Source organism: Trachypithecus francoisi, unplaced genomic scaffold (genome assembly GCF_009764315.1).
Source record: "Trachypithecus francoisi isolate TF-2019V2 unplaced genomic scaffold, Tfra_2.0 Lachesis_group13, whole genome shotgun sequence".
Classification (NCBI taxonomy): domain Eukaryota; kingdom Metazoa; phylum Chordata; class Mammalia; order Primates; family Cercopithecidae; genus Trachypithecus; species Trachypithecus francoisi.
The window spans coordinates 40,718,228-40,743,055 of NW_022681458.1; the positions used below are offsets into that span (position 1 = coordinate 40,718,228).

The window sequence follows — 24,828 nt, forward strand, 5'->3', positions numbered from 1 at the left end:
TCCCAACTTTCAACAATGTATATAGAGAGTAATGGTTTAATTTTATTTATTTTACCTGCAGCATTTTGGTGTGAATACCTTGTCCCAGTTCATTGCCTCCATGAGTGACCAACACAGACCCATCTGTGTAGATATGAACCAGTGCAGCTGCCTAGTAAAAGAATCGGAAGGCATAGCTCAGTGCAAGTTAGCATTTGGTGAGGTTCAATATAAAGCATAAGGTAGTGAAACACCAGTCTCAGGGAGTGGAGGGGGTCAGAGAAGCAAACTTTCCTGGTAGGATGCTGAAGTTTAGTTCTGTTTTGTGCAAAAAGTCGCCTGTATAGAACATTCCTCCTGATTTTCATAGGAGCCCCTTTGGATACCTCAGGAGTTGGTAGTATCGGTTCCAGTTGTTTGAAAGTCACTCTGATGCTTAAAATCACAGGCTGACCATTAAGCTAGTTATTTAAATGTTTTAGGTACTTGCACATAGTGTGTACTGCCTGTGCTCAGCTCTAGATACGTAAGGATGAACAAGACATGGCTCTTCCTCAAGCTGCTCACAGTGTGGTGGAAAGACAGGCCGGAGAGCAAGTCACTGTAGTGTAGGATGATCAGTGAGATAATGAGAGTGGCCTATGGTGCCCTGGGAGACCTGGGAGGACAGGTCCAACTCCTGTGCTGCTCAGGGATGGCAAATGACAACGGAAGAGAATCACAGACTGAAGAAGGCTTTGCCATGGGCAAGGTGGGCAAACCCCCCATAGCCTGTAAGGGAAAGCTCGGCTCCTTATTCCACCAGGAGGCCCTGTGGGATTTGGTCTCTTGTACAGTCCTTGTGGCCCCCTGCCTTGCCTCCGAGACTGGCCCCACTGCAGTCTCCTTTCTGACCTGTGCTCCTTGCTTCTGTCCGATCTCTTGTTCTGGCCAGCTTCTCCTCCTGTTCCTTACCTGTCTGCCCAGCCTGCAGGGCCACGTCCCACAGTCTACGTTCTGTTAAAACTTCCTCACTTGGCCGGACATCGTGGCTCATGCCTGTACTCATCCTAGCACTTTGGGAGGCTGAGGTGGGCGGATCAAGAGGTCAGGAGTTCAAGACCAGCCTGGCCAAGATGGTGAAACCCCATCTCTACTAAAAATACAAAAATTAGCCAGGCATAGTGGTGGGTGCCTGTGATCCCAGCTACTTGGGAGGCTGAGCAGAGAACTGCTTGAACCCAGGAGGCGGAGGTTGAAGTGAGCTGAGATTGCGCCACTGCACTCCAGCCTGGGTGACAGAGCAAGACTCCGTCTCAAAAAAACAAAAGAAAACAAAACAAAACAACCCAAAAACTTCCTCACATGTGTCTCATCCCCATCTGGGAAGGATCGATCACTTCCTTCTTTGTACTTCTCCTTACAGGAATACTGGGTTGAAGAGTGTCCCTCCCCTGCCCCCTAAAATTCATGTCTGTCTGAAACCTCAATACACAACTTTATGTAGTCTTTGCAGATGCAACTACTTAAGATAAAATCATACTGGATTGTGGGGGCCCTGAATTCAATGACTGGTGTCCTTGTAAGAGGGCCATGGAAGATGGAGGCAGCTGCGACTGGAGTTATGTTGCCACAAGCCAGGTAATACCAGGAGCCACCAGAAGCTGGAAGAGCAAGGGAAGATTCTTCCCTGACGCCTTCAGAGGCAGCATGGCCCTGCTGACCCCCCGAGTTTGAACTTCGGGCCTCCAGAATTGTGAGAGAGTAAGTTCATCATTATTGAGTCACCCAGTTTGTGGTACTTTGTTAGAGCAGCCATACGTAAGGAATCCTGGAGGTAAGAGGCTCTTCTCTGAGAGTCTTGCCACGGAGGGGCACCTGGTCTTAACTCATCTTTGTGTCCTGTAAATACTTCTGAGCAGGTCCCAGCCTTGCATGGTGGCTCACGCCTGTAATCCCAGCACTTTGGGAGACCAAGGCAGGTGGATCACCTGAGGTCAGGAGTTTGTGACCAGCCTGACCAACATGTTGAAACCCCATCTCTACTAAAAATACAAAAATTAGCCAGGCGTGGTGGCAGGCACCTGTAATCCCAGCTACTTGGGATCCTGAGGCAGGAGAATCCCTTTAACCTGGGAGGCGGAGGTTACAGTGAGCAGAAATTGTGCCATTGTACTCCAGCCTGGGTGACAAGAGCAAAACTCTGTCTTTAAAAAAAAAAAAAAAAAATCTCTGAGTGGGTCTGAATCACAGGGACACTACATCAATGTTTGATAAATTGGACAAAGGGAAAGGTGGTATTTTTTTCCCTCCAGGAGGAGGAGGAATGAAGGCTTCAGCCCATTTGTGTCTCCAGATGCCTGGAGGTCCAGGGTTGGCTCAGAGGGACTCGGGAGCATCGAGGCTTGTAGCTGTTAATAATAGGATTTACTCACCGTGGGCCTTTTGACTCCCACTGAGGATAGAGCTCTCACTGCCAATTTAGAGGGTAGGTGTTCCAGCTTTGTGAGTCATCAGCTGACCTGGAATAACACCCTTCTATTCCTAGCCAGGTGATTCTAGGGTGCCTCAATTTAGAACTCTGTGGGGCAGCTGGAGGATATTCCAATGGAAACTTAAAAGTCGTTGCTTGATTTGAAGGTTTTCTTTGTGATGAGATGAGATGTTGGTTCCCATGAATGATGGCAGAGTGTAGGCTGTGGTTTAGATGCGGTGTGGCCATACAGGTGAAGGGAGGTATGTTATAATAAAAAGTAAATATTTGATCTTTGCCCCTGGTTCTTAGTTCAGAGTTCATAAAGCCTTGGAATTTACTGTTTTTTTCTGCTAATGAGATGACTCATGAGAAGGGCTTAGGTAGCTTTAGGATGGGGGCTCAGAGGCGGTGTGCATTGATCTTTCAGTCCTCCTCCTCATCTTCTTGGGATGGGGGCTAGAGATTGAGTTCAATCATTAATGGCCAATGCTGTAGTCAATCATGCCTGTGTAGTGGAACCTCCATAAAAATCCCAAATGATGCAGTCTGGGGGCTCCTGGGTTGGTGAACATGTGGAGGTGCTGAGAGGGTGTGTGCCTGGAGAGGTCAGGGAAGCTCTGCTCCCTTCCCATCCCTTGTCCTAGGCAGCTCTTCCATCTGGCTGTTCCTGAGTTGTATCCTTCAGAGTAAACTGGTAATGATCATAAGTAAAGTGCTTGAGTTCCATGAGTCATTCTAGCAAATTATCAAACCTAAATGGGGGTAGTGAAAACCTCCAAATTAGTAGTTGGCCAGGCAGGAGTGTGAGTAGCCGGGACCCTCCATTTGAAGCTGGTATCTGAAATAGGCGTGGTCTTGTGGGACTCAACCCTTGATCTGTGGAGTCTGCACTAACTCTGGTAGTTAGTGTGAGAACAGAATGGTTGGACACTCACTTGGTGTTGCAGTTGGTTTGGAAAAGACAATATTTGGCATCAGAGAGGAAACCACATATGCAGCTCTCAAGTTTCTCTGATGCTGCAGCCTTTGATTCCATCTAGCTTGCAGACATGACAGTTAACCTTCTTGTGCCTGTTTATAGAAGGGGCATGCTAGGCCTGAACAGAAATGTGACCCAGAGGTTCAGGGGGTCTCATCCTACTGTGGAGGATGGTACCAGAGGAGGAGGAGCCCTGAGAGGAGTGTCTGAGCTCTCCTGGGAGTTGCTCAGGGATGCTCTGGATGACATCCACAGTGTTCCAGGAACCCTAGCTTACTGAGTCCTCATCAATCTTAAGACAGAGTTATTGTTATTATTATTATTGTTGTTATTATAACTGGGAAAGCTGAGGCTCAGAGATGTTGAATAACTTAATGTTGCACAGCTAGTCAAAACAGAGCCGAGGATTTCTCAGGTCTTCCTGACTTCAGTTGATTAGGGATTTGTTTCCCAAGAAGGAAACAAATATTGCACTGTATTAAAAATGTTTGCAGATGGGGGTGCTGCTCTGGACAGTTCTGTACATTTCTCTTAGGTGTTGGCAGGGTTGGTTGGCCAACCTTGCCAACCAACTTAGGTTGGTTCAGTGCTCTAAGAAATGAGATATTTTTCAAAGTCCACAGAAGCTGATTGGGCCAGGAGCGTGTCTAGCATGAGTGTTATTTATCCTATATACAAGTCTTACCTGATGATAGCTTGTTGCAGCAAAGCCAACCGAAAACTTCATGGGAATAATAGCAATGCCTTTCTTCTTCCAATAATTCTTCTTATTGAACTCTTCGACTTGCATTCTTCTGCTGTAAAAGGAAGACTTGTCCAGACATTCATTCCAACATCTTATCAGGGTCTCAGGGTTGAATGCTTGTTTGTAGATGGTTTTGTCAACTGTTTTGTACATATTTTTCTCTCTAATCTGAAACAGGTGGGAAATTCAGTCAAATTCAGTCAAGACAGAAACGGATGGCCAAATAGAGACTTGAAAAGCATCTCCACTAAAGCACAAGCTGTAAAGAAGGGAAGACAGGGTCTATTTTTTCTTTGAATGACACATGCTTTTGCAAAAATAGTAGAGGTTATTTTTTACCTCTTCATCAATGTACCAGTTAGGGTCACTCCACACTAGAAGTGGAGGGTAGCAGGTGGAGACTAGTCCACAAAAGGCAGTGGGATAGAGGGGCCTAGGGAGGCCCCTTTTCTTTTCTTTTTATTCTACAAGGTTCAGAGGATGGAGAAGAGCTGGTAGGCAGTACCCTAAATCAAGGATTCATTGTCATAACTGACAATTTGTTCTGCCAGGGAGGAACAGCATTGCAAATAATAGCAGATCCCCTCTAAGTCTTCTAAGTGCCTTTGGAATGTATGGGTAAATCTTTTTTTTTTTGTTTTTTTTTTTTTTGAGACAGAGTCTCGCTCTGTCACCCAGGCTGGGGTGCTGTGGCCGGATCTCAGCTCACTGCAAGCTCCACCTCCCGGGTTCACGCCATTCTTCTGCCTCAGCCTCCCGGGTAAGCTGGGACTACAGGCGCCGCCACCTCTCCTGGTTAGTTTTTTGTAGTTTTTAGTAGAGATGGGGTTTCACTGTGTTAGCCAGGATGGTCTCAATCTCCTGACCTCGTGATCCGCCCGTCTTGGCCTCCCAAAGTGCTGGGATTACAGGCTTGAGCCACCACGCCCGGCCACGGGTAAATCTTTTAAATAGTTTCTTTGGGCCTGGTGTCGTGGCTTACACCTGTAATCCTAGCACTTTGGGAGACCGAGGCAGGAGGATCACTTAAGCCAAGGAGTTCAAGAGCAGCCTGGGCAACACAGTCTCTAAAAGAAAGAAAGAAAGAAAAAAAGAAAGAAAACGGTTTATTTGAATAAGGCGTGTTTTATGTGATATGTCCTGGAAACGGGCAACACTTGACAAAGGAGAGCCTGCTGAGATATGCCTAGAAGTTTTGTTTCTTTTTTAAATCATCTCCATTTTATTCTAATCACAATAAAAGAATTATTATTATTGGCAACAACATTGGAATAATACTCTCCAGTTTATAAAACAAATATCGTAATGAATGTCAAATTATTTGATTCTTGCCGGAACTCTGTGAGGTGAGTCATTTATACATAAGGAAACTGAACCACACAGAGATTGATGCTCTTGCCATGCTGTTCTACTTGCCTAGAACACCTTTCCAACCTCAGTGCCTATTATTCTTCAAGGCCTATCTCAAGTGCCATCTTCTTCAGAAAGTGATTCCTGGTTCCCCTCTCCCCATGCCAACGTGATGCCTTCCTTCTTTGGTACCCATGGAACTCTGTACGTGACTTCTCTTAGGATAACTACTGCCTTCCTTGTACAAAATATTAGGTGTTTTCTTGTTTGTAGGAAGTACCCCCACAATTACAAACCTGGAATTCCTGTTGAATTTAGGGACAAAACAGTTCTAGGGACAATACATGGGAGAGGTCTTGCTGGAACAGGGGTTCTATATTGGGGAGACAGGGGACAGAAATGGAAAAGGTAGGGTGGGCTCTGACTGGAATGTTTGAGGAGTGGAAGCAAGTTATTGACCATGATCTCAATTCCAGAAGCGGCCTCTCTCTAGTCCAGCATACTGTACATCCTGTGCACCTTCTGGTCTATTGTGAAAAGTAGTATTTTTCAGAGAGTGTTCTTCTAGCAGTATTTCTCAAAAGTTTTCAAGTGCACCAGTAATACCACTTCTGTAAATTTATCCTATAGATATACAATAAGGCAAACATATACCTGGGTACATATGTACCAAGACGTTTATTGCAGCAACTTTTTAGTGGTGAAAAATGGTAACAACCAGAATGTATATTAATAGCACTAATAGTGGAGTGGCTAAATAAGTTATGGTATGTGCATATTACATAGTACTATTCAGTCATGAAAAAGAACGAAGTAGACCATTCTACTGACATGGAAAGATGGCCATGGCATACTGTCCTGTAGGAGAAGGAAGGGGCAGAGGCAGAGTAATATGTATGCTATGGTCCCATTCTGGTAAATAACCATACATGTGCACATATGTGTTATATGTCAATGTTTAGGTATGTGTGTATGAATACAAATGGGTGGCCAAAGATAGAAAAGGGGTAGAACAATAAACATGGAATTGTTAACAATGATTATCCCTGACCAAGAGGGATGGGGGTGGAAAAAGGGGCATTCCCTTTTTTTGATTACTTGGGTGTGGTCTGAATTTTAAATAGAGTAATTATTTTGTACAAATTAAAAAAAGAGATGTTTGCATAAGTAAGGAAGGAGTAAGATAGGGTGAGGTGAATTCTGAGCCAGGGCTAATTCATGTGGTTCTTCTAGTGTGTTTCCTTGGGTCAAAGAAGCTGGGTTTCGCACTGGTCCCATTCATCAGCAACTTTGGTTATGGCCTTGGTTACAACCTTACCTTTTCTGGTGGAAGGCCACATTTGGCTGCCACAGCTGTGATGCAAGATTCTGTTACTAGGGCTCCTTGTGGGAAGCCAAATCCACGAAACGCCGTATTGGATGGTAAATTTGTCATGCATGCACGGCCCTGGAACCTGAGGTTGCGAATTTTATATGCATTTTCCAGCTTTAGTATTAGAAATTCTGTTACCTAAAAAGGGATATTCACATATCACCACTTTTTTTTTCTTTTCTCTGAAAGTCAAGTACAGCGTCAAACTGCTTGTGGAATTTAACTACGTTAGGAAATAAACTTCGTAAAAAGTCATCTAGAAATTTGGCATTCTACTCATGGTCAAACATGTTGCTGCTTTCTGGTGTACGTACCAGCTCAGAGTCGTCCGGCGTGCATCCTCCGTTAATGTAGCACTCAATGTCTAGAGCTTTGATCCGCCCGTTGTTCATGAATCCTACCTGTCACCAAATGATGGTTATTTACTGAAATGTTCAAAATTCGCATGCCAATTGTGAGACATAGCCCAGTTCCCCCATAGGGCAGGACAGAGGTCAGACTCAGCTCCCTGTTTGCTTTATGGTGTACCATGCCTTGCTTGACTGATGGAGACTTCTTCTGAGCTGAATTTTGCTGAGCTCTTTCCTTCCAACATGTGATTTTCTGGCTTCACAGTCAGCATGGAATTTTAAAGACTTAGCTTGTCTCCTGGACTATAATTGCCACCCTCTTTGTCCTTATTCTTGGAAGATTCTCCTTCATTTTTCTTTCTAATTTAGTCTGTGGTTTCCTCCCTGGTGAAAAAGTCTCTGGAATTCCAGAATGTGTTGGAATGAATCACAGTGTCTCTTGTTATGGGAAAGCCTCTGAAGCTGAGGTCCTTGAATGGATGCATGGGGACTGCTCTCTTTTCGCTAGGTGGTGAAGGTGCTTTGTACATGCTTACCTGACCTAACAAACCTGAGCTCGTGCTGTTGTTACTGTTTGGGAAGAGCTTAAGGCAGCTTGCATTCTTTCAATGTTGCGACTCCCCTCCACCCACCCAGACCATTTTGTCTATACAGTCCACATTAAAAAGAAAAGAAAAATCACCACTCCCTACTGTAGTTCTACCAAATGAGGATTGACCCAGGTCCCTTTGCCTTTCTGAAAGCAGGGATAAATACAACAGAAGGATCCACACGACTATATAACTACAGGGTCAACATTAGACTTTGAAGTTTACCTTTGACTTTCATGAAGAAAGGACTGCTAAGCAAAATAGTACTATAAATAAGGTAGCAGAATCCTTAAACTGTTTCATATAAACTTTTCAAAAATTTGGAAGAATCTATTTGCACATAAACACATGTTATCCTAATTTACAAGTAGTTCTGAATAACCTAGCAAAACTTTGTTAGCTGTGTCTGAAGGGTTTTGTGTATATATATGTATATATATATGAGACATGAAATTGTTTATATATATTATATTGGAATTGAAATTGTTTCTGGCCGGGCGCGGTGGCTCAAGCCTGTAATCCCAGCACTTTGGGAGGCCGAGACGGGCGGATCACGAGGTCAGGAGATCGAGACCATCCTGGCTAACACGGTGAAACCCCGTCTCTACTAAAAAACACAAAAAACTAGCCGGGTGAGGTGGCGGGCGCCTGTAGTCCCAGCTACTCAGGAGCTGAGGCAGGAGAATGGTGTGAACCCAGGAGGCGGAGCTTGCAGTGAGCCGAGATCTGGCCACTGCACTCCAGCCCGGGCGACAGAGCGAGACTCCGCCTCAAAAAAAAAAAAAAAAAAAAAAAAAAAAAAAAAAAAAAAAAGAAATTGTTTCTTAAAAAATAAAATAAAAGTTAGAGTTTTCTTTTTTTTTTTGAGACTGAGTCTTGCTCTCTCTTGCCCAGGATATATAGTGCAGTGGTGCAATCTTGGCTCACTGCAACCTCTGCCTCCTGGATTCAAGCCATTCTCCTGCCTCAGCCTCCCAAGTAGCTGAGACTGCAAGTGCATGCCACCATGCCCAGTTAATTTTTTGCATTTTTAATAGAGACAGGGTTTCACTATGTTGGCCAGGCTGGTCTTGAACTCCTGACTTTAGGTGATCCACCCGCCTCAGTTTCCCAAAGTGCTGGGATTACAGGTGTGAGCCACCACACCCAGCCAAAATATAAAATAAAACTTGGATTTTTCAAAAAATCTATTTCCCTCTTTTATACTTTATATTACTATAATTACCAAAATATTAACAGTCTAGAATCTTCTTAACAAGTGTTAGTACTAAAACAATCTCATAACTTTGATAAGAGCACAACTATCACCACAACCGCAACTGCTCCAATCTTAGCAGTGTGTCTCTACATTTCTCTCAGTTCTATAGGACAATAATAGCTGTGACTATTAATATCTGTGCATTTGAAGGCAAATGAAAAGTTTAATTGGCCAACTATTAGAGAGGGTCTTCCTCTCCAATTATAAAAATTATTAATGCCAATGGAAGAAATACAATTGTCCTGTGCTATAGAAAACTGTGGTTTTTGTAATACAGGGAAGATAATCAAAGGCAATGACAAAATCAGATAGGAAATCTGACTATGAATATGCTGCAAGCAATTCCCAGGTAAAGTATGTTCAATGCGACTTAGATTACATTAGAATGATCCTAATAGCTCAATCACAAATTTGAAAAGTAGTATTGTAAGCTCGTGGCCAGCAAGTATTTTTAAGATGTTTATATTATAGTTACATAAAAATGCAGTAAATGCAGTTTGAAACAATTTTAAATTCACTACTTACTGTATTATTTTTTCTTACATGCAAAGAGCTTTTGTGACAGTATCATAGCCACTTGGTAAAAACACTTGTGAAAAATGATTTTGCAGTTAAAACAGTCAAATTGTTTCCAAACATTTCCTCCGAAAAATATTTGTAGAGTCAAGAAGGTTTGGCATAGCAATGTTTGTCCCTTCTATCAGTGTTTGTTTGTTTTGAGGAGCCACTAATGTGAATCCTTATTCCTTCAAGTAGTGTTTTGGTCATCATTTGAAATTGTATTTTTATCATTAAACTTCTTCACAATTATTTACTAGAATTATTAAAAGTTCCTCATAAAATGTTATGAATATTCAAATACACAGTATCCTTATTTAATATTTTAGATGCTAAGTTTGTTTTTAGAATTTAGCAGAATCAAAATGATAGAAAAGAGCAAAGCCATTCAGATAAAATCAGATATTTATTTATTTATTTGTTTATTTATGTCTGAGACAGGGTCTCACCCTGTCACCCAGGCTGGAGTGCAGTAGTGCAATCTTAGCTCACTGTAGCCTCCACCTCCTGGGCTCAAGGGATCCACCCAACCTCAGCCTCCCAAGTAGCTGGGAGTATAGGCATGTGGCACCATATCCAGCTCATTTTTGTAATTTTTAAGAGATAGGCTCTCCCCATGTTGCCCAGGCTGGTTTTGGAACTCCTGGGCTCAAGTGATTTGCCTGCCTTGGCCTCCCAAAGTGGTAGGATTACAGGTGTGAACCACAGTGCCTGGGCAAAATGAGATATTTTAATAATTCATCTTTAATACTCACTTTATATTTTCCAAATAATGGGTGCCTTCCTCCAGTTATTAACATATCGTCTTCACGATCAAGGACAAGACGAATGGGATGACCTGTTCTAAAGAAAATAAATCTTAGGTTCTCCATCCCTCCCATCCATCCATCCATCCATCCATCCATCCTTCCATCCATCCATCCTTCCATCCATCCATCCTCTCATTCACCTATCTACCCATATTTATCCATCCCCTTATTTAACTATCTACCTACCCATCAATGTATCTGCCTATTATCCATCCATCCACCATCCATTCTCCCATTCTTTATTCAACCGTCTATCCCTTCATTTATCCCATATAAAAGTATTAATATCATACAACATGCTAGACACTAATGTGAATTAATATATGACTAAATCATCATTGTCTCTGTGGTCTATAACTCAGTGGTTGGAGATCTCATTAAAAGTATTAATGTCACATGCAATTAAGTTGAATTCTATAGCTTCAAGTTTGACCTTCACCCACATCCAGGCATTTGTATTATCTCCACCACTAGAGATAACGTACTATCTTTAGTAGATAGTGTACTAGAGATAGTGTACTATTACCAAAGAGAAAGAATGTGAACAGATAAATGCAAACGTCTGGGAAAACAAGGCCAAACACTCATCCTAGGATGTCTGGGTCAGCGTGTCCATTCTCATCCATGAAGGCTATGCTGGCCAAGTTGGGCTCTCATGCAGGGAGGAGCCTCTCCTCTTTTCTCTGTCTCCAGAGCAGAGGCTTCTAGACTTTGGAGTGCTGAAGAATCCTCTGGCACGCTGGTGAAAATGCATATTCTTGGGCCTTTGTACTAGGATTTGGAGTCAGTGGGTCAGGGAGGGGCTTTAGAATGCATTTTTCTCAGTGATGTTGATTCAGGTGTCTTCAGGCAAATGTTGAAAATCACTATTCTAGTGCAGGGTTTCCTGGTCTTCCCTAATTGTGAGGACAATCTGGAACATCAGAGAAATGCAGTTTCCAGGTCTATCCCCTGCTACTTCTGATTCAGTGGTGCTGGGATGGGGAGGCAGAACTTTCTTTTTTGAGACAGGGTCTTGCTCTGCCACTCAGGCTGGAGTGCAGGGGTATGAACACGACTCACTGCAGCCTGACCTCCTGGGCTCAAGCAATCCTCCTGCCTTAGCCTGCAGAGTAGCTGGGACCACAGACACGTGCTACTGTGCTCAGCTATTTTTATTTTATTTTATTTTATTTTATTTTATTTTATTTTATGTTAAATCTTTGTAGAGATGGGGATTTCACCATATTTCCCAGGCTTGTCTTGAACTCCTGGGCTCAAGTGATTTTCCAGTCTTAGCCTCCCAAAGTGCTGGGATTATAGGCATGAGCCACCATGCCCAGCTAAGGCAGGAATTTCTATGACATCAGGCAACTCTTACTTACTATTAGGTTTGGGAACATTACTCTGGGGATCATTTAATGCACGGCCCTTGTGTACCAAGGTAGAGTTGAATCTTAAGGCACTGGTTGCCACACTTGGCTGCACAGTGGAACCACTGGGGAAGTTTTAAAATATACTGATGCCTGGGTCGGTATGGGGCAGCCTAGGCACTGGGATTTACATGCTGCCCAGATGATTCTAACTTGCAGTCGTGTTTGAGAAGTCTTAAAGGCACAACGCCTGGGGGGAATTCAGTGAACTGATTATCTTGTGCTGAGTCCTCAGTGGGTGTGAATGGAGAGCAGTTAATTATGGAAAGAACTGGAGATGGGATTCAGATCCTGCTTTATCCCGCTTCTCGTTGAGGACTGAGACGTGTGTCTGAATGTTTCAGGATCGAGCTCTGAACTACAGGAGTTGTCAAATGAAGCAGGGCCTGTGAACTTTGCATGCCCTTTGGGGCTCTGACACAATAGTTAGCCACAGAAAATGAACCATTAACAGAAAAAGCAGCACCAACTAAACACAAATCTGAGGCATGAACAGCAAAGGAGTGAGCCTTCCGCTGAGGTCAGCCTGGGAGCTGTCTTTGAGGGTGAATCATCTGTCCATTGAGCAGACTCTGAGGACACAGCCCTTCCCAGGTGCAGGGAGGCAGAGGATGAAGAGTCTTTCTTTCCTTACCTCCCCCTGTTCTCGGTCTGAGAGCAGGAAAGAAGAGTCAGGGAGCAGCCTCCCCTCGCACACTCCACTTGGGCAGGGTGACTTGCCCCATCCCTCAACGGCTCACTTTCCCTGAAGCTCAGGAGGTGTTCAGCTAATAGTCCCACTGCTCCTTTGAATAGCATGTTAGTTATTCAAAGTCCTGTGTACATTTGACTTTTGCAATAACTCTAAAAGCGTTGGAGGGTACGTATGATTATTTACATTTTTTAAAGAAACAGGCAGGAGGCTGAATTGCCCAGTGACACACACATGGTTATGACGGCGGCCCAGATGACTGTCGGCCACTGATTTGCCCTCAGCTTTGTGCATTTGATGCCATTCTGTATCAAATGGCATCCCCAACCATACTTACTTGATGGCACCCACAGCTGCAATCGCCCCGAATACAGCTGGTTTTCCTACCTTCCCTCCAAAATCTCCACCCACTCGTTTTACATGACAGGTGATCCTGTTGATGGGGATGTTTAAAGTAGAAGACACTGTTTTCTGTAAAAGTGAGATAACAAGAAGGTTATGAGTGAAATGGCAAAGAAGCTTTTTGTGTCTTGAAACAACATCACAGCAAAATTCATTCATGTCTACCATTGATAAAAAAAAAATGGAGATAATCTGGATCTGTCTGGTGGGGCTCTGTTTAGTTTGTAACCACTGTTGGTCTGCACAGAGCAGCCCTTCTAGCAGAGAAATGGTATTTTCCAGAAGGAAAACTGTCAGAGCCCTGGATTCCTGTGAGAAGCTGGGTTCCTAGTCAAATGCTTAGACCTAAAGTCCCAAGGAGGTGAAAGCCGGTGAACTCCTGACAACCTACCAAGGAGATGATGTGTTTGCGGCTAAACCTAGAGCACTTTGTGACTGGGGAAATGAAAATGTACTATAAAGTGATGTGTTGACTCCAAAGGTTATCTGTGATGATTATTTTAGAGAAAAATCAAGTACAGAAATAATTTAGTGGTGTCATCTCATCACAGAGTTCATCTAAGCATGATGTAAATGAACGTACTCTTGAAACCTAATGTTACTGTGCCTATTTTTTTATTTACTTGAAAAGACCAAAAACAAAAACAAAAGGTTCTGAGGTCTTGACTGCATTATTGATGTCTGATGTCTAATGCTTGGATTCCAGGTTTTTGCAGGTAAAATGGCCAGCAACTGTGAGGCTCTAGGATCGACTGCCATCATGGAATTAGGAAGGTGGAGATGTGGGCGTTATCCTGGACCTCACCTGCACGTGAGCTGGGTCCTGTGTGGACACATAAATGTCCAGTTCTTTGTCCTCTGTCTTTGGAATAACAAGCACTCTTTGCGTTTCCATGTAAAAATGTTCCTGTCCTCCAACATGGACCTCTCCTGTTAAGCATAAGCACAGAACAACTCCTAAGGTGTGTGCTGGTGGGAAGCCACCGTCTTGGAGAATTCAAAAGCCAGTAAGATGTGGACTGGTTGACCTGGAATTTTTTTTTTTTTTTTTTTTTTTTGAGATGGAGTCTCGCTCTGTTGCCCAAGCTGGAGTGCAGTGGTGCGATCTCGGCCCACTGTAGCTTCTGCCTCCCAGGCTCAAGCGATTCTCCTGCCTCAGCCTCCCAAGTAGCTGGGATTACAGCACCTGCCACCTCCCCTGGTTAATTTTTGTATTTTTAGTAAAGATGGGGTTTCACCATGTTGGCCAAGTTGGTCTCGCACTCCTGACCTCAGGTGATCCACCTGCCTCGGCCTCCCAAAGTGCTGGGATTGCAGGTGTGAGCCACCGTGTCCTGCCTGGCTGGCCTGGATTTATCCTGACAAGGACCCAGGCATTTGTCCTGTAACAATGTGTTTCAGAGACTACAGTTCTGGATAACAAATTAAAAGTGACAAGTTTGTTCCTTACTCTGCCCAAACCAAAATCTTAGAGATTTTCTTTTATTTATTCTAATGCTTCCTACCCCTCAACCCCAAAACCGCGCGTGCATGTGCACACACACACACACACAATTTGAAAGGAAGAGGTGTAACAGAAAATTTGGCAAAGCACCAAGACTTTAGAGGCTGGACTTTCTGAGGGGAAATCATATGCTTTTGATGGCTGCTTCAGAATAGAATCAGGCAGAGTCTATTAACTATCCCCGGGAGCTTACCTTCAAGAATTTGGTCAACTTTTTCAAAGGCCTCCTCAACATTTCCTTGTTCAAGTTTTTTTCCGGGCACAGGAATGAATTGTGTTTTATGGCATCCTAAATGGCAGGAAAAAAAAGCACAAAAGCCAGTCCTTCCGACTTTTTGTTCCACTGGTAGTTTTTTCTTAAAAACCAGTATGCTCTGGAAAATCACTGTCTCCCGGGACAGATGGAAGTTGTCAAACAAGCAAGGGAGTATTAAAGCAGTAGGCTCCCTGCAGAGATGAGAAGTCTGGGGAAAGGTCTTCTGGATTTACAGAGAAAACCAGCAAGAAGGATTAGCGAAACCTTCAGAAGGAAGCTACGTTCAGAACCGAGGGCTGGGGACACTATGATGATCCTGGACTATAAATACTAATTTCTTATGTAAATGTGACTCTTCAGGGAACATGAGATAAGTCAAATGCATGATAGGTGAGGTTCAGGAATCTGCCTGTTTTTTTTTTTCTTTTACCTCTTTCTTGAAGAAAAACACTTGTGTTAGACTACTTAGGTAGCTCAGATACAAGAACCTCTCACTCAGGAATCTGAAAAATACTGAGGCTGTCTTGAGGGGGAAGACACAAGTTATTACACATCTCTGGGGCAGGAAAGCCCAGTATACATTGTATTAGGCTGGTGCAAAAGTAATTGCAGTTTTTACTATAAAAGTTTGCAATTGCTTTTGCACCAATCTAATAGGAAGTTGGGTCCTTTCTTTGAGTATTTGGCATCATCTCATACAGGCTTTTCTAGCTCTTTGTTCTATGTGTGTGTGTGTGTGTGTGTGTTTTCCCTGACAGTTACATGCACTGACTTACAAATAAAGACCGATTCTTTAATGACCTACTGACAGCGGATCCTTGTTTAGCCTTTAGAACCTAGATATTTTTCCACACTTCTGAATGACACCTGTCTCCTGCCTTCCTAGACTGATGGCCTCCGATGCCATAGCCTTTCTTGCTGATGATCCTCCTGGGAGCAGCTAATATTGATAGAGAGCTTGCTTTGTGCTAAGCACTGTGCAATAACAGTGTATGTACATGTATCCTTACATTCATTCTGTTATGATCTTGGTTTCCTAGATGAGGAAACTGGGCTTAGAGAGGTTAAAAGAACTTTCTCAAAGTCACATTGTAAATAAGTGATAAAGGAAGTGTTCAAGCCCAGGCTAAGTTTTTAGAAACATTTTATCTAATGATGAACACTTGATTTTTTCAAAGCAGCAGACAATGAACAATATAGCTGAATTTTTTCATTTTCTCTTATACTAAGATCTCAGAAGCTATCCTGGTACATGTGAAAGTATGTTTATTGCCATACTGTACATGTGTCATAAGACAGTATAATCTTTTTTTTTTTTTGAGATGGAGTTTTGCTCTTTCACCCAGGCTGGAGTGCAGTGGCGTGATCTTGGCTCATAGCAACTCTGCCTCCTGGGCTCAAGCGATTCTCCTGCCTCGGCCTCCCAAGTAGCTGGGATTACAGGCATGCATCACCACACCTGGCTAATTTTTGTATTTTTAGTAGAGACGGGGTTTCACCATGTTGGCCAGGCTGATCTCGAATTCCTGACCTCAAGTAATCTGCCTGCCTCGGCCTCCCAAGGTGCTGGGATTACAGGCATGAGCCACTGTGCCCAGCCAAGACAGTATAATCTTGTTATAACATAGGCTATATTGGGTGAGTGCTAACCATGTGCCAGGTACTGTTCTAAGTGCTTTACACCCATTAACTCATTTAATTTTATAACAAACTAATGAGATACGTATTATTACTGCCTCCATTTTACAGATGAGGAAACCATGGCACAGAGAGGTTAAATAACTTGCTTAAGGTCACATAGCTAGTAAGTGGTACAGCCACTATTCAAATCTGGCAGTTTGGTTCTAGGAACTGTGTTTGTAACCATGATCCTATGTTGCCTCTGATCTATAAAGTCATATAAATAAATGAACAGATGGATGAAGCACTATTGGTATTATATATGACAATTTTATGACTTGTGGAGGAATTTTTTTGCTGACTCTGGACAGTCCTAATCCAAGGGAACTCTAAATCACTACCCATTCTGAATTCTAGAATAGTTCATGGGTGTGTCCTCTGGGTGCTATTTCCCCCTTGAGGAAAGTGGGGTTAGAAGGGAAATTTTAAAAACCCTTATTAGGATCCTCGTTCAACCCAAGGAAGAGGAATGAGCCAAGAAAAATCGCCTGGATTTCTTGCAAACTTGGCAAATGGGAATTTAGAACAAAGTTGATTTGGTTTAGGAAGATCAAGAAACATTTTTTTTAAAACACTTTAAATATTGAGCAATTTGTACTGTTTAGTTATGTTTTAAAATGTCCCAGTGGTTCACAAAAGCCTCTGGACACATTTGATGTTCTGTCACAAGCACACAAACAAGTAAGCTTTTCTCAAGTCAATGACTCTGAACCTGTCCCTCACTGAGTCAGAACCTGCAAACCCCAGTCCACACCTGAATTGTCTGTCCTCACTCCGTTATCTTCCCTGAAATACCATTTGAATATCATTATGTAGACTCAGAAACGAGAGTGAAGTTTCTGTGGAATTCCACCATGAAAGTTCCACCGCATTTGGGCTCCACCTTCAAAACATTACTGTTCCCAGTATGCATCCTCACCTTCCTCCTCAACTCATAGAGTCTCCGATCTGTAGTGGTTATCTGGCAACCTGGAATAAAATCCACATTTCCCAGCTCCCCTTACAGTTAAGTGTGGCACGCGACCAGGTTCCAAACAAAGAGATGGAGGAAGGCATGTGCCATGTACATGCCTCCTTTTAAGGACTGGAAGTGTCCTTAAAGGGAGGGGGCACACCCTTCTTCATCACCTGATTCTCTCAGCTGTCTGGAATATGGATGTAATGGCTAGAGTTTCCGTGGCTATTGTGGACCAAATGTGCCCTCCCGGAAGCAATGCATGATGGAGTGACTAGATATAAGAAGGCTGGATCCTAAACACACAGAATGCCTTATAAGCCCTGGGCTGCCCACTTCTAGACTTTTTGAAAGTGAGAAACTTCTGTTTTTTCCATTCCTTGGAACCAAAGATAATTTCAGCTCATACAAGTAATGTTTTCCAAAGAAAGTTGATTTTTCCAGAGCAAACCAGTGGCAAGAAAAAAAAAAATTAGATCTGTCATTAAGATTTTTACAAAGATACTTTTAATTCTACAACCTTAGGGAGAGACTGGCCAGCCCTGTTTACCTTAATGGTGAAGATTACAGGTTCCAGATCTTCATAGGTGATCTCTATCTTTTCAGTTGCTCGTTTTGCCTGTACATCTGTCTCAGCAACCACAGCACAGATGATCTGGCCCACACAGTTTACCTGTGGAAAGTACACACCTGAAGCAGATACAGAATTCTGGGTGGGAATAGGCTTAGCTCAACCTTAGCAGTGGCTGGTGTCTTAGATGTCCCCACTTAGCAATAGTAGCCACATTGGAGTCACATTTGACTACATCTGCTTGGCTAAAAATGAAAAAAATTATATATATTTTTTGAGACAGAGTCTCGTTCTGTTGCCCAGGCTGGAGTGCAGTGGTGCCATCTTGGCTCACTGCAGCCTCTGCCTCTCAGGTTCAAATGATTCTCTTGCCTCATCTTCCTGAGTAGCTGGGATTACAGGTGTGTGCCACCACTCCCGGCTAATTTTTGTGTTTTTAGTAGAGATGGGGTTTCATCATGTTGGCCAGGCTGGTCTCGAAATCCTGGACTCAAGTGATCCATCCTCCTCAGCCTCCCAAAGTGCTGGGATTACAGGTGTGAGCCACCACGCTTGGCTAAAAAATATTTTTAAAGAAAAAATAATTTAAAAAATACAGACAGTTCCATTGGCCATGTAACTCAGTGAATGTGAGGCTCAGAGTGGATGTGAGATTGGCCGTAACCTGAATCTACCATGTCTTCTGTCCAGCTTGGTTGGCACGTGTTGCCTTCATGATATTTTAGAGTTTAAAGGTAAACAAAGTTTTTGTATAATGTGGCTCCTGTTGTGGACTGACTTGTGTCCCTAAAAATTCATATGGACTCAAGAGCATGCAGTGGCAGAGCTAGGACTTGTTGCTTTTCTGTAATACATTTCCTTTTACTATGTTATTTCCAGACTAGTAGGGCTGAAGAAAGGCAGGGTGAAGAGGCGCCAGAAGGCTCGGCGCTTCCACCTCCCGAAGGCAGGAAGAGCTGGGAGCTGGACAGCTGGCAGGAGGGGTACCTTGGTGATTGTCCACACAGAATCATCTAGGAGAGCATGTCCTGGACGTACCTCATCTACAGCCAGCAGTTTGTCACCTTCAGCACCATTGGTGCCTGGAATATCTTCAGCTGTTATCACATCAACCACTTCCGGTAGTTCAACGGCCTTGGACACATCAATTGATCTAAACAAAGAGATATTTAAGAAGTAGACATCACTCTGGGCAGGGTGGCAGATGCCTGTAATCCTAGCACTTTGGGTGACCAAGAAGGGAGAGATTACTTGATGCCAGGAATTGGAGACCAGCCTGGGCAACACAGCAAGACTCTGTCTCAACAAAAAATTATTTAAAAATTAGCCAGGTGTGGCGGTGGCACATGCCAGTAATCCCAGCTACTCAGGAGGCTGAGGTGGGAGGGTGGCTTGAGCCCAGGAGTTCAAGGCTGCAGTGAGCTATGATGGTGCCTCTGCCCTCCAACCTTTATGACAGAGCCAGACTCTGTCTCTAAATTGAAAAAAGAGAAAGTAGAAATCAGCAAGCTTTGAGGGCCCCACATGTGAAGGAGGGATAGAGCATGGTTGAAAATCGGAATATATGACAACAAATCCAGCTTAGTTCCTGACCAATCAGAACAGACCTGCCAAGGAGTAGGGTCCAAGAGACTCCCACTGGGCCAGGAGATAACACTTTAGCTACTGGGGGACCGGAGGTGGAGACGCGATAGTGTGGCTATGGCAAGGGGCGTTCTTGAAGGTTGGGACAGGGGCCATTCATTCTTGGGCATGGAGTGGGTATTTCACTACCACCTCAATACCAGCTATCAGGTTTGTGCCTTTGAATCATGTCTGAGGCTGTAGTAGGGAGCTGAGGTTTTGTGAGATTAGGAGGGAAACAAAGGGCTTGTAACTGTGATTTTTTTTTTTTTTTTTGGAGACAGAGTCTCACTTTGTCACCCAGGCTGGAGTGCAGTAGTTCGATCTTGGCTCACTGCAACCTCTGCTTCCCAAGCTCAAGTGATTCTTCTGCCTCAGCCTCTCAAGTAGCTGGGATTGCAGGTACATGCCACCATGCCCAGCTAATTTTTGGGTTTTTAGTAGAGACAGGGTTTTACCATGTTGGCCAGGCTAGTCTTGAACTCCTGACTTCGGGTGATCTGCCTGCCTTGGCCTCTCAAAGTGTTGGGATTACAGGTGTGAGCCACTGAGCCCGGCCAGTGATTTTTATTCTCTCTCCAGGATGCTCATTTCTAGATGTTCTCCCTTCCTCCTGGAGCTGGCAACCTTTTCTTTATTCTTTCCATTTTAGGTTCTTTAGGTTCAGGACATGGCAGGAGCGTGGGCACATTCCTCTGAGGGGATCCCAGGTATGCTTTTAAAAGGCTCTTGAAAGCTCTTCGTTTACTTACATGATTTTTGCATGAGCCCTGCTACTGGTCACCAAAGCCATGAAAAGTTCTTTATCTACCATGGGAATGTCATCACAAAACATGGCTTCCCCAGTGGCATGTTTAAGAGCTGACAGGTGCATGATGGGGCGTCCAACTGGGTCTTGGAGAGGCTGGTGAGGATCCACATTCTACAGAGGAAGACAAGAGTTGCCTCAGAAGCCTTTACTTGTCAGAAGTGGCCTGGCCTATCACCAACACTCCTGAGCTAGGATTGAGAAATTGGATGGTGACCCTCGGGTGACAAACACTGGAGTGGGCCAGATGATGAGTGTGACACATTAATGATGCCACTGGAAGAGTGAATTGTCATTTCAGTTATGTGGCAATAAATGGCAAAGTAGGTGAAGGGGCACCCCAGCTTCTCCTTCTGGCATCTTCTTTTCCCTGGTGGTGCTCTCAGGGGTCTCGCTGTCCTGCCTCCTCACCTTTCCAGTGATCAGTCTGTCCAGCGGTACTGTCTTCCCGATGATGGGGCCTAAAGTGATACAGTTCCCAAGCTGGGACGCTACAATCCATGTCAGAAGCCCAGGTATGGACTTAACTGGGGCCTCTGGCACAGGGTTTGGGGGATGTAACGGAGTCCCCCCGGATCCAGAATAAGGTGTCCTGGCTGCCCTTTGGAGTGGCATAAAAACATCACTAGGCTGTAAGGAGGTGTAGATAGTGTTTATTCTGGAGCTCCTCTCAGGGAAGCTCTGTGTGTGTGTGTGTGTGTGTGTGTGCATGTGTGTGGAGGTGGGGTGGGAGAGGGGTTGTGCTATAGCAAGAATCCATAATGTCTAAACTGTCCTGCCAGAAGGGTGAGTTCAGTTACTTGCAGGGCTCTTGTTTGCTGACTGGAGATTAAACATTTGCAATCAGAGCTAGGGGCTGAACCTTCCGGTTCGGCTGCTCTTCTGAGTAAATATCAAACAAATGCCCAAAGAATATCACTTTGAAGAGACTATAATGATTAGACTGTAGATTAGCTGGATGGTTCAGCCTTGAGTTCATCTAGCAACAGCTTGGGCCTGACCTCAGGATTCCAGCGTCTCCCTGACGCAGACTAAGCAAAGAGCCATTGTGCTGGCAATGACTAGAACGTCAGACCTGAAACCACAGCTCTGAAAAAGCTTGTTCGCTCAGCACAGCTCTAGTTTGCAGGTTTCAGTTAAATCAAACTCACTGACCTGGTATGTTTGGACTCCCTGGGGTATTGTGACTGGGAAATCTTCGAGAGCACTTAGGAATTGGTCTGAAACTTCAGAATGATGACGGCTGTCCTGAAAAATGGTTCAAAACAATAAAGATAAGCTGGTTAGCTACGGTCAAACTGGGCTTTGGTTTACGTGAAACTGACTTGGCTAATGTATCCAGCATAGCATGCATAACCACGGTCCATACTACCTGCCCCGGCTTCATGTTTTATGAATGTTTCTTGTTTCCCTCCTCCCTCCAGATAATGAGGACCCTGAATGACAACTTGGAATCTGATCCTCAAGCCACCTTGAGGAGGGAGAGGCCTGCCAGAGAGCGGGGGCAGAGGCAGGAGGAGAAGCAAGGAAAATGGCTAGATAAGCCATCCCAGAATAAGCAGGCATCCATTGCACACAAAAGGACTCAAAGCCAGATTGCTTTTCTCAGGAACTCAACTCTCCCAGGAGAGCGGTAGCGGTAGGGAGGCTGCTCTGGGTGTCACTGAAATTTGTCAGGTGTCTTGATTCAGAAATTAAATGGCAGCAAGGATTATCCTGTTGAGTGTGGTTGATGAGGGTCTTCATCCGAGTCTGTGAAAATCAGATACCTTAGAACAGTGGGCTATTGGGGTTAGCTGTGGTTGGGGAACAGGGAGTGCAAGGTAGGGTGAGAGTTGTAATCATGGTCAGGGGAGGGGTGGAGAGAGAGAGAAGGAGAGAGAGAAAGAAAGAGAGAGATAATATGTTTTGCTTTGCTTAGCCTATTCCAAAAGTTTACAATCAGAAAAATCTGGAAAGCTATTTAAACATTAGCATGCGCATCAGGTTTGGTCTGTTTTTTTTTTTTTTTTTTTGTACAGGCTCTTGCTCTGTTGCCCAGGCTGGAGTGCAGTGGTACAAACACGGCTCACTGCAGGCTTGACCTCCCAGGCTCAAGAGATCCTTCCAACTCAGCCTCCAAGTAGCTGCATCTACAGATATGTGCCAGCATGGCCAGCTAATTTTTCCATTTCTTGTAAAGATGGGGTTTCCTCAGGTTGCCCAGACTGGTCTCTAACTACTGTGCCCAAGCCTGCCTTGGCCTCCCAAAGTGCTGGGATTACAGGTGTGAGCCACCATGCCTGGGCAGTTTTGGTTGTTTTGAAAAATAAAATTTTATTTTATGTTTTAGGTTGATAATAAAATTATAGAAGAGACAAAATGAATCTCTAGTGCCAGCAAAGTGATTAGTGGTTGCCTGGGTCAGGGGCAAGATGGTGACACAAGGGGGCATAGGATACTTTTTGGGATATTGAAAAATTTGAGGTGGTAGCTACATAGATATAAACATTGGTCAACATGTGCTGAATTTAAATAGGTGCATTTTATGATGTGTAAATTACACTTCAATGAAGGTGATTTTAAAAGAAAAAAACTGCACACTGGCAGCACGGACATCACGGACTGCGTGTTTCAGTGTTCAGGGCACGCAGTCAACATTTGCGGACTGCAGAGAGTCTGGCATCATGAGCCTCAGGTAGCCCCTCAGGGCTGGATCCCAGGAGGAGGGCTAGCTGGGAACCGACAAGGCCTGACTCAGTGCAGGTGACAGGTAATGGCACAGGCTGTGCACAAGACAGTTTGCCAAAGTGATGGGAAAGCTGTGAGCTTATGGGTGCAAGGAACACATAAGAGCCAGATGCTATGGGTCAAACTGTGTCTGTTCTAAATATCTGTGTTGAATTCCCAGCACTCCAGCCCCAGTTCTTCAGAATGTGGCCTTATCCAAATAAGGCAGGGCCTTTACTGCAAAGGTAATCAAGTTAAAATGAGGTACTTAAGATGGGCCCTAATCCCATATGACTGATGCCCTTGTGAGAAGCGGAAATTTGGACACAGAGGTACCCACAGGAGAACTTCATGTGAAGACAGAGATCAGGGTAATGCTTCTAGAAGCCAAGGAGTGCCCAAGATTGCCAGCAAACCAGGAGGAGCTAGAGGAGAGGCAGGGGCAGAGTCCCCTGCACAGCCCTCAGAGGGAGCCAGGCCTGCTGACGCCTTGGTTGAGGACTTCCAGCCTCCAGAACTGTGAGGGAACATGTTTGTATTGTTCAGGCCAGGCAGGCTATGCTACTTTGTTTCAGCAGCCCCGGCCAGCGAATACACCAGAGCACCCACAGGCACAGAGAACAGCTTCACCAGCTTCTTCAGTTCCTGCAGAACCTCTAGGTAGAATTTGAAGAGGAAGCTGACGACTAGGGTCCTCTTGAATTCCACCCGGCCACCTGGGGCTGAGCCTGGGAGCGAGACTTCATCCAGAAGCAGCCTGCAAGCCTCATCCAGCATCAACTCATTCCAGCGCCTGGGAGGGTCAGAGGCAGGAAGGAATTGGTTAGAGGGCAGTTTCTAGCATGGCGTGATGTGGGATAGTGACCTTTTAGAGACCCCAGAGTTACCTCTGGAAACTCAGAAATCACCTAATCAAGCTGCTTAGGGAAACCAAGGCCTGGGGAGGCTGCATCGAGTGGCCCAAGGGTCATGGCAGGGTGAGAATGGGACCTCTTCCATTGCAACTTGAACATGAGCACGTTCCAGAGCCAGACATGCTAGAACCAACTATTAAATAAGCAGAGCAGACTGGGCATGATGGCTCATGCCTGTAATCCCAGCACTTCAGGAGGCCGAGGCGGCTGGATTGTTTGAGCCCAGTAGTTTGGGACCAGACTGGGCAATATGGTGAAACCCCATCTCTACTAAAAACACAAAAATTAGCTGGGTGTGGTGGTGCACACCTGTAATTCCAGCTACTTGGGAGGCTGAGCATGATAATCACTTGAATCCAGGAGGCGGAGGTTGCAGTGAAGCTGAGATTGCACCACTGCACTCTAGCCTGGGTGCCAGAGTGAGACTTCATCTCAAAAACAACAACAAAATAGACCACTAGGGCCGATTCCATTGTGAACTGAACAGGACTCAGACTTGGAGACTGACTTCACTGAGGAAGAAATAGAGTGCATGTAATGGTGGGAGCCTTAGTGCTGCTTGGACACTGCCCAGTGTGGGTTTGCTAGACTTTCTTTTTTTTTTTGAAACACAGTCTTGCTCTGTCACCTAGGTTGGAGTGTAGTGGCATGATTGCTACTCACTGCAGCCTCAACCTCCAGGGCTCAAGTGATCCTCTTGTCTCAGCCTTCTGAGGAGTTGGGACTACAGGTGCATGCCACCTTCCCAGCTAATTAAAAAAAAAAAAACAGGCCGGGCGCGGTGGCTCAAGCCTGTAATCCCAGCACTTTGGGAGGCCGAGACGGGCGGATCACGAGGTCAGGAGATCGAGACCATCC

At 44.6% G+C, this 24,828-nt stretch overlaps 1 protein-coding gene and 1 long non-coding RNA gene across 2 annotated transcripts in view; one reads left to right on the forward strand and one right to left on the reverse strand.

The window, feature by feature from the left end:
* LOC117095237 overlaps nt 1-2,012 on the forward strand; it is a 46,983-nt gene extending 44,971 nt beyond the window's left edge. Inside the window, exon 3 of the long non-coding RNA XR_004441870.1 lies at nt 1,466-2,012. This is a non-coding gene — a long non-coding RNA (uncharacterized LOC117095237). The remainder of the gene's footprint in view (nt 1-1,465) is intronic.
* Nucleotides 1-24,828, reverse strand: part of LOC117095234 (aldehyde oxidase 2-like) — an 82,101-nt gene that overhangs the window by 29,037 nt on the left and 28,236 nt on the right. The window contains 14 exon segments of the mRNA XM_033232021.1: nt 56-151; nt 4,099-4,326; nt 6,827-7,018; nt 7,195-7,281; nt 10,392-10,479; nt 12,886-13,019; nt 13,756-13,880; nt 14,648-14,710; nt 14,713-14,743; nt 17,896-18,018; nt 18,955-19,069; nt 20,292-20,461; nt 21,503-21,595; nt 23,654-23,849. Coding sequence (XP_033087912.1) covers nt 56-151; nt 4,099-4,326; nt 6,827-7,018; nt 7,195-7,281; nt 10,392-10,479; nt 12,886-13,019; nt 13,756-13,880; nt 14,648-14,710; nt 14,713-14,743; nt 17,896-18,018; nt 18,955-19,069; nt 20,292-20,461; nt 21,503-21,595; nt 23,654-23,849 — 1,741 coding nt within the window.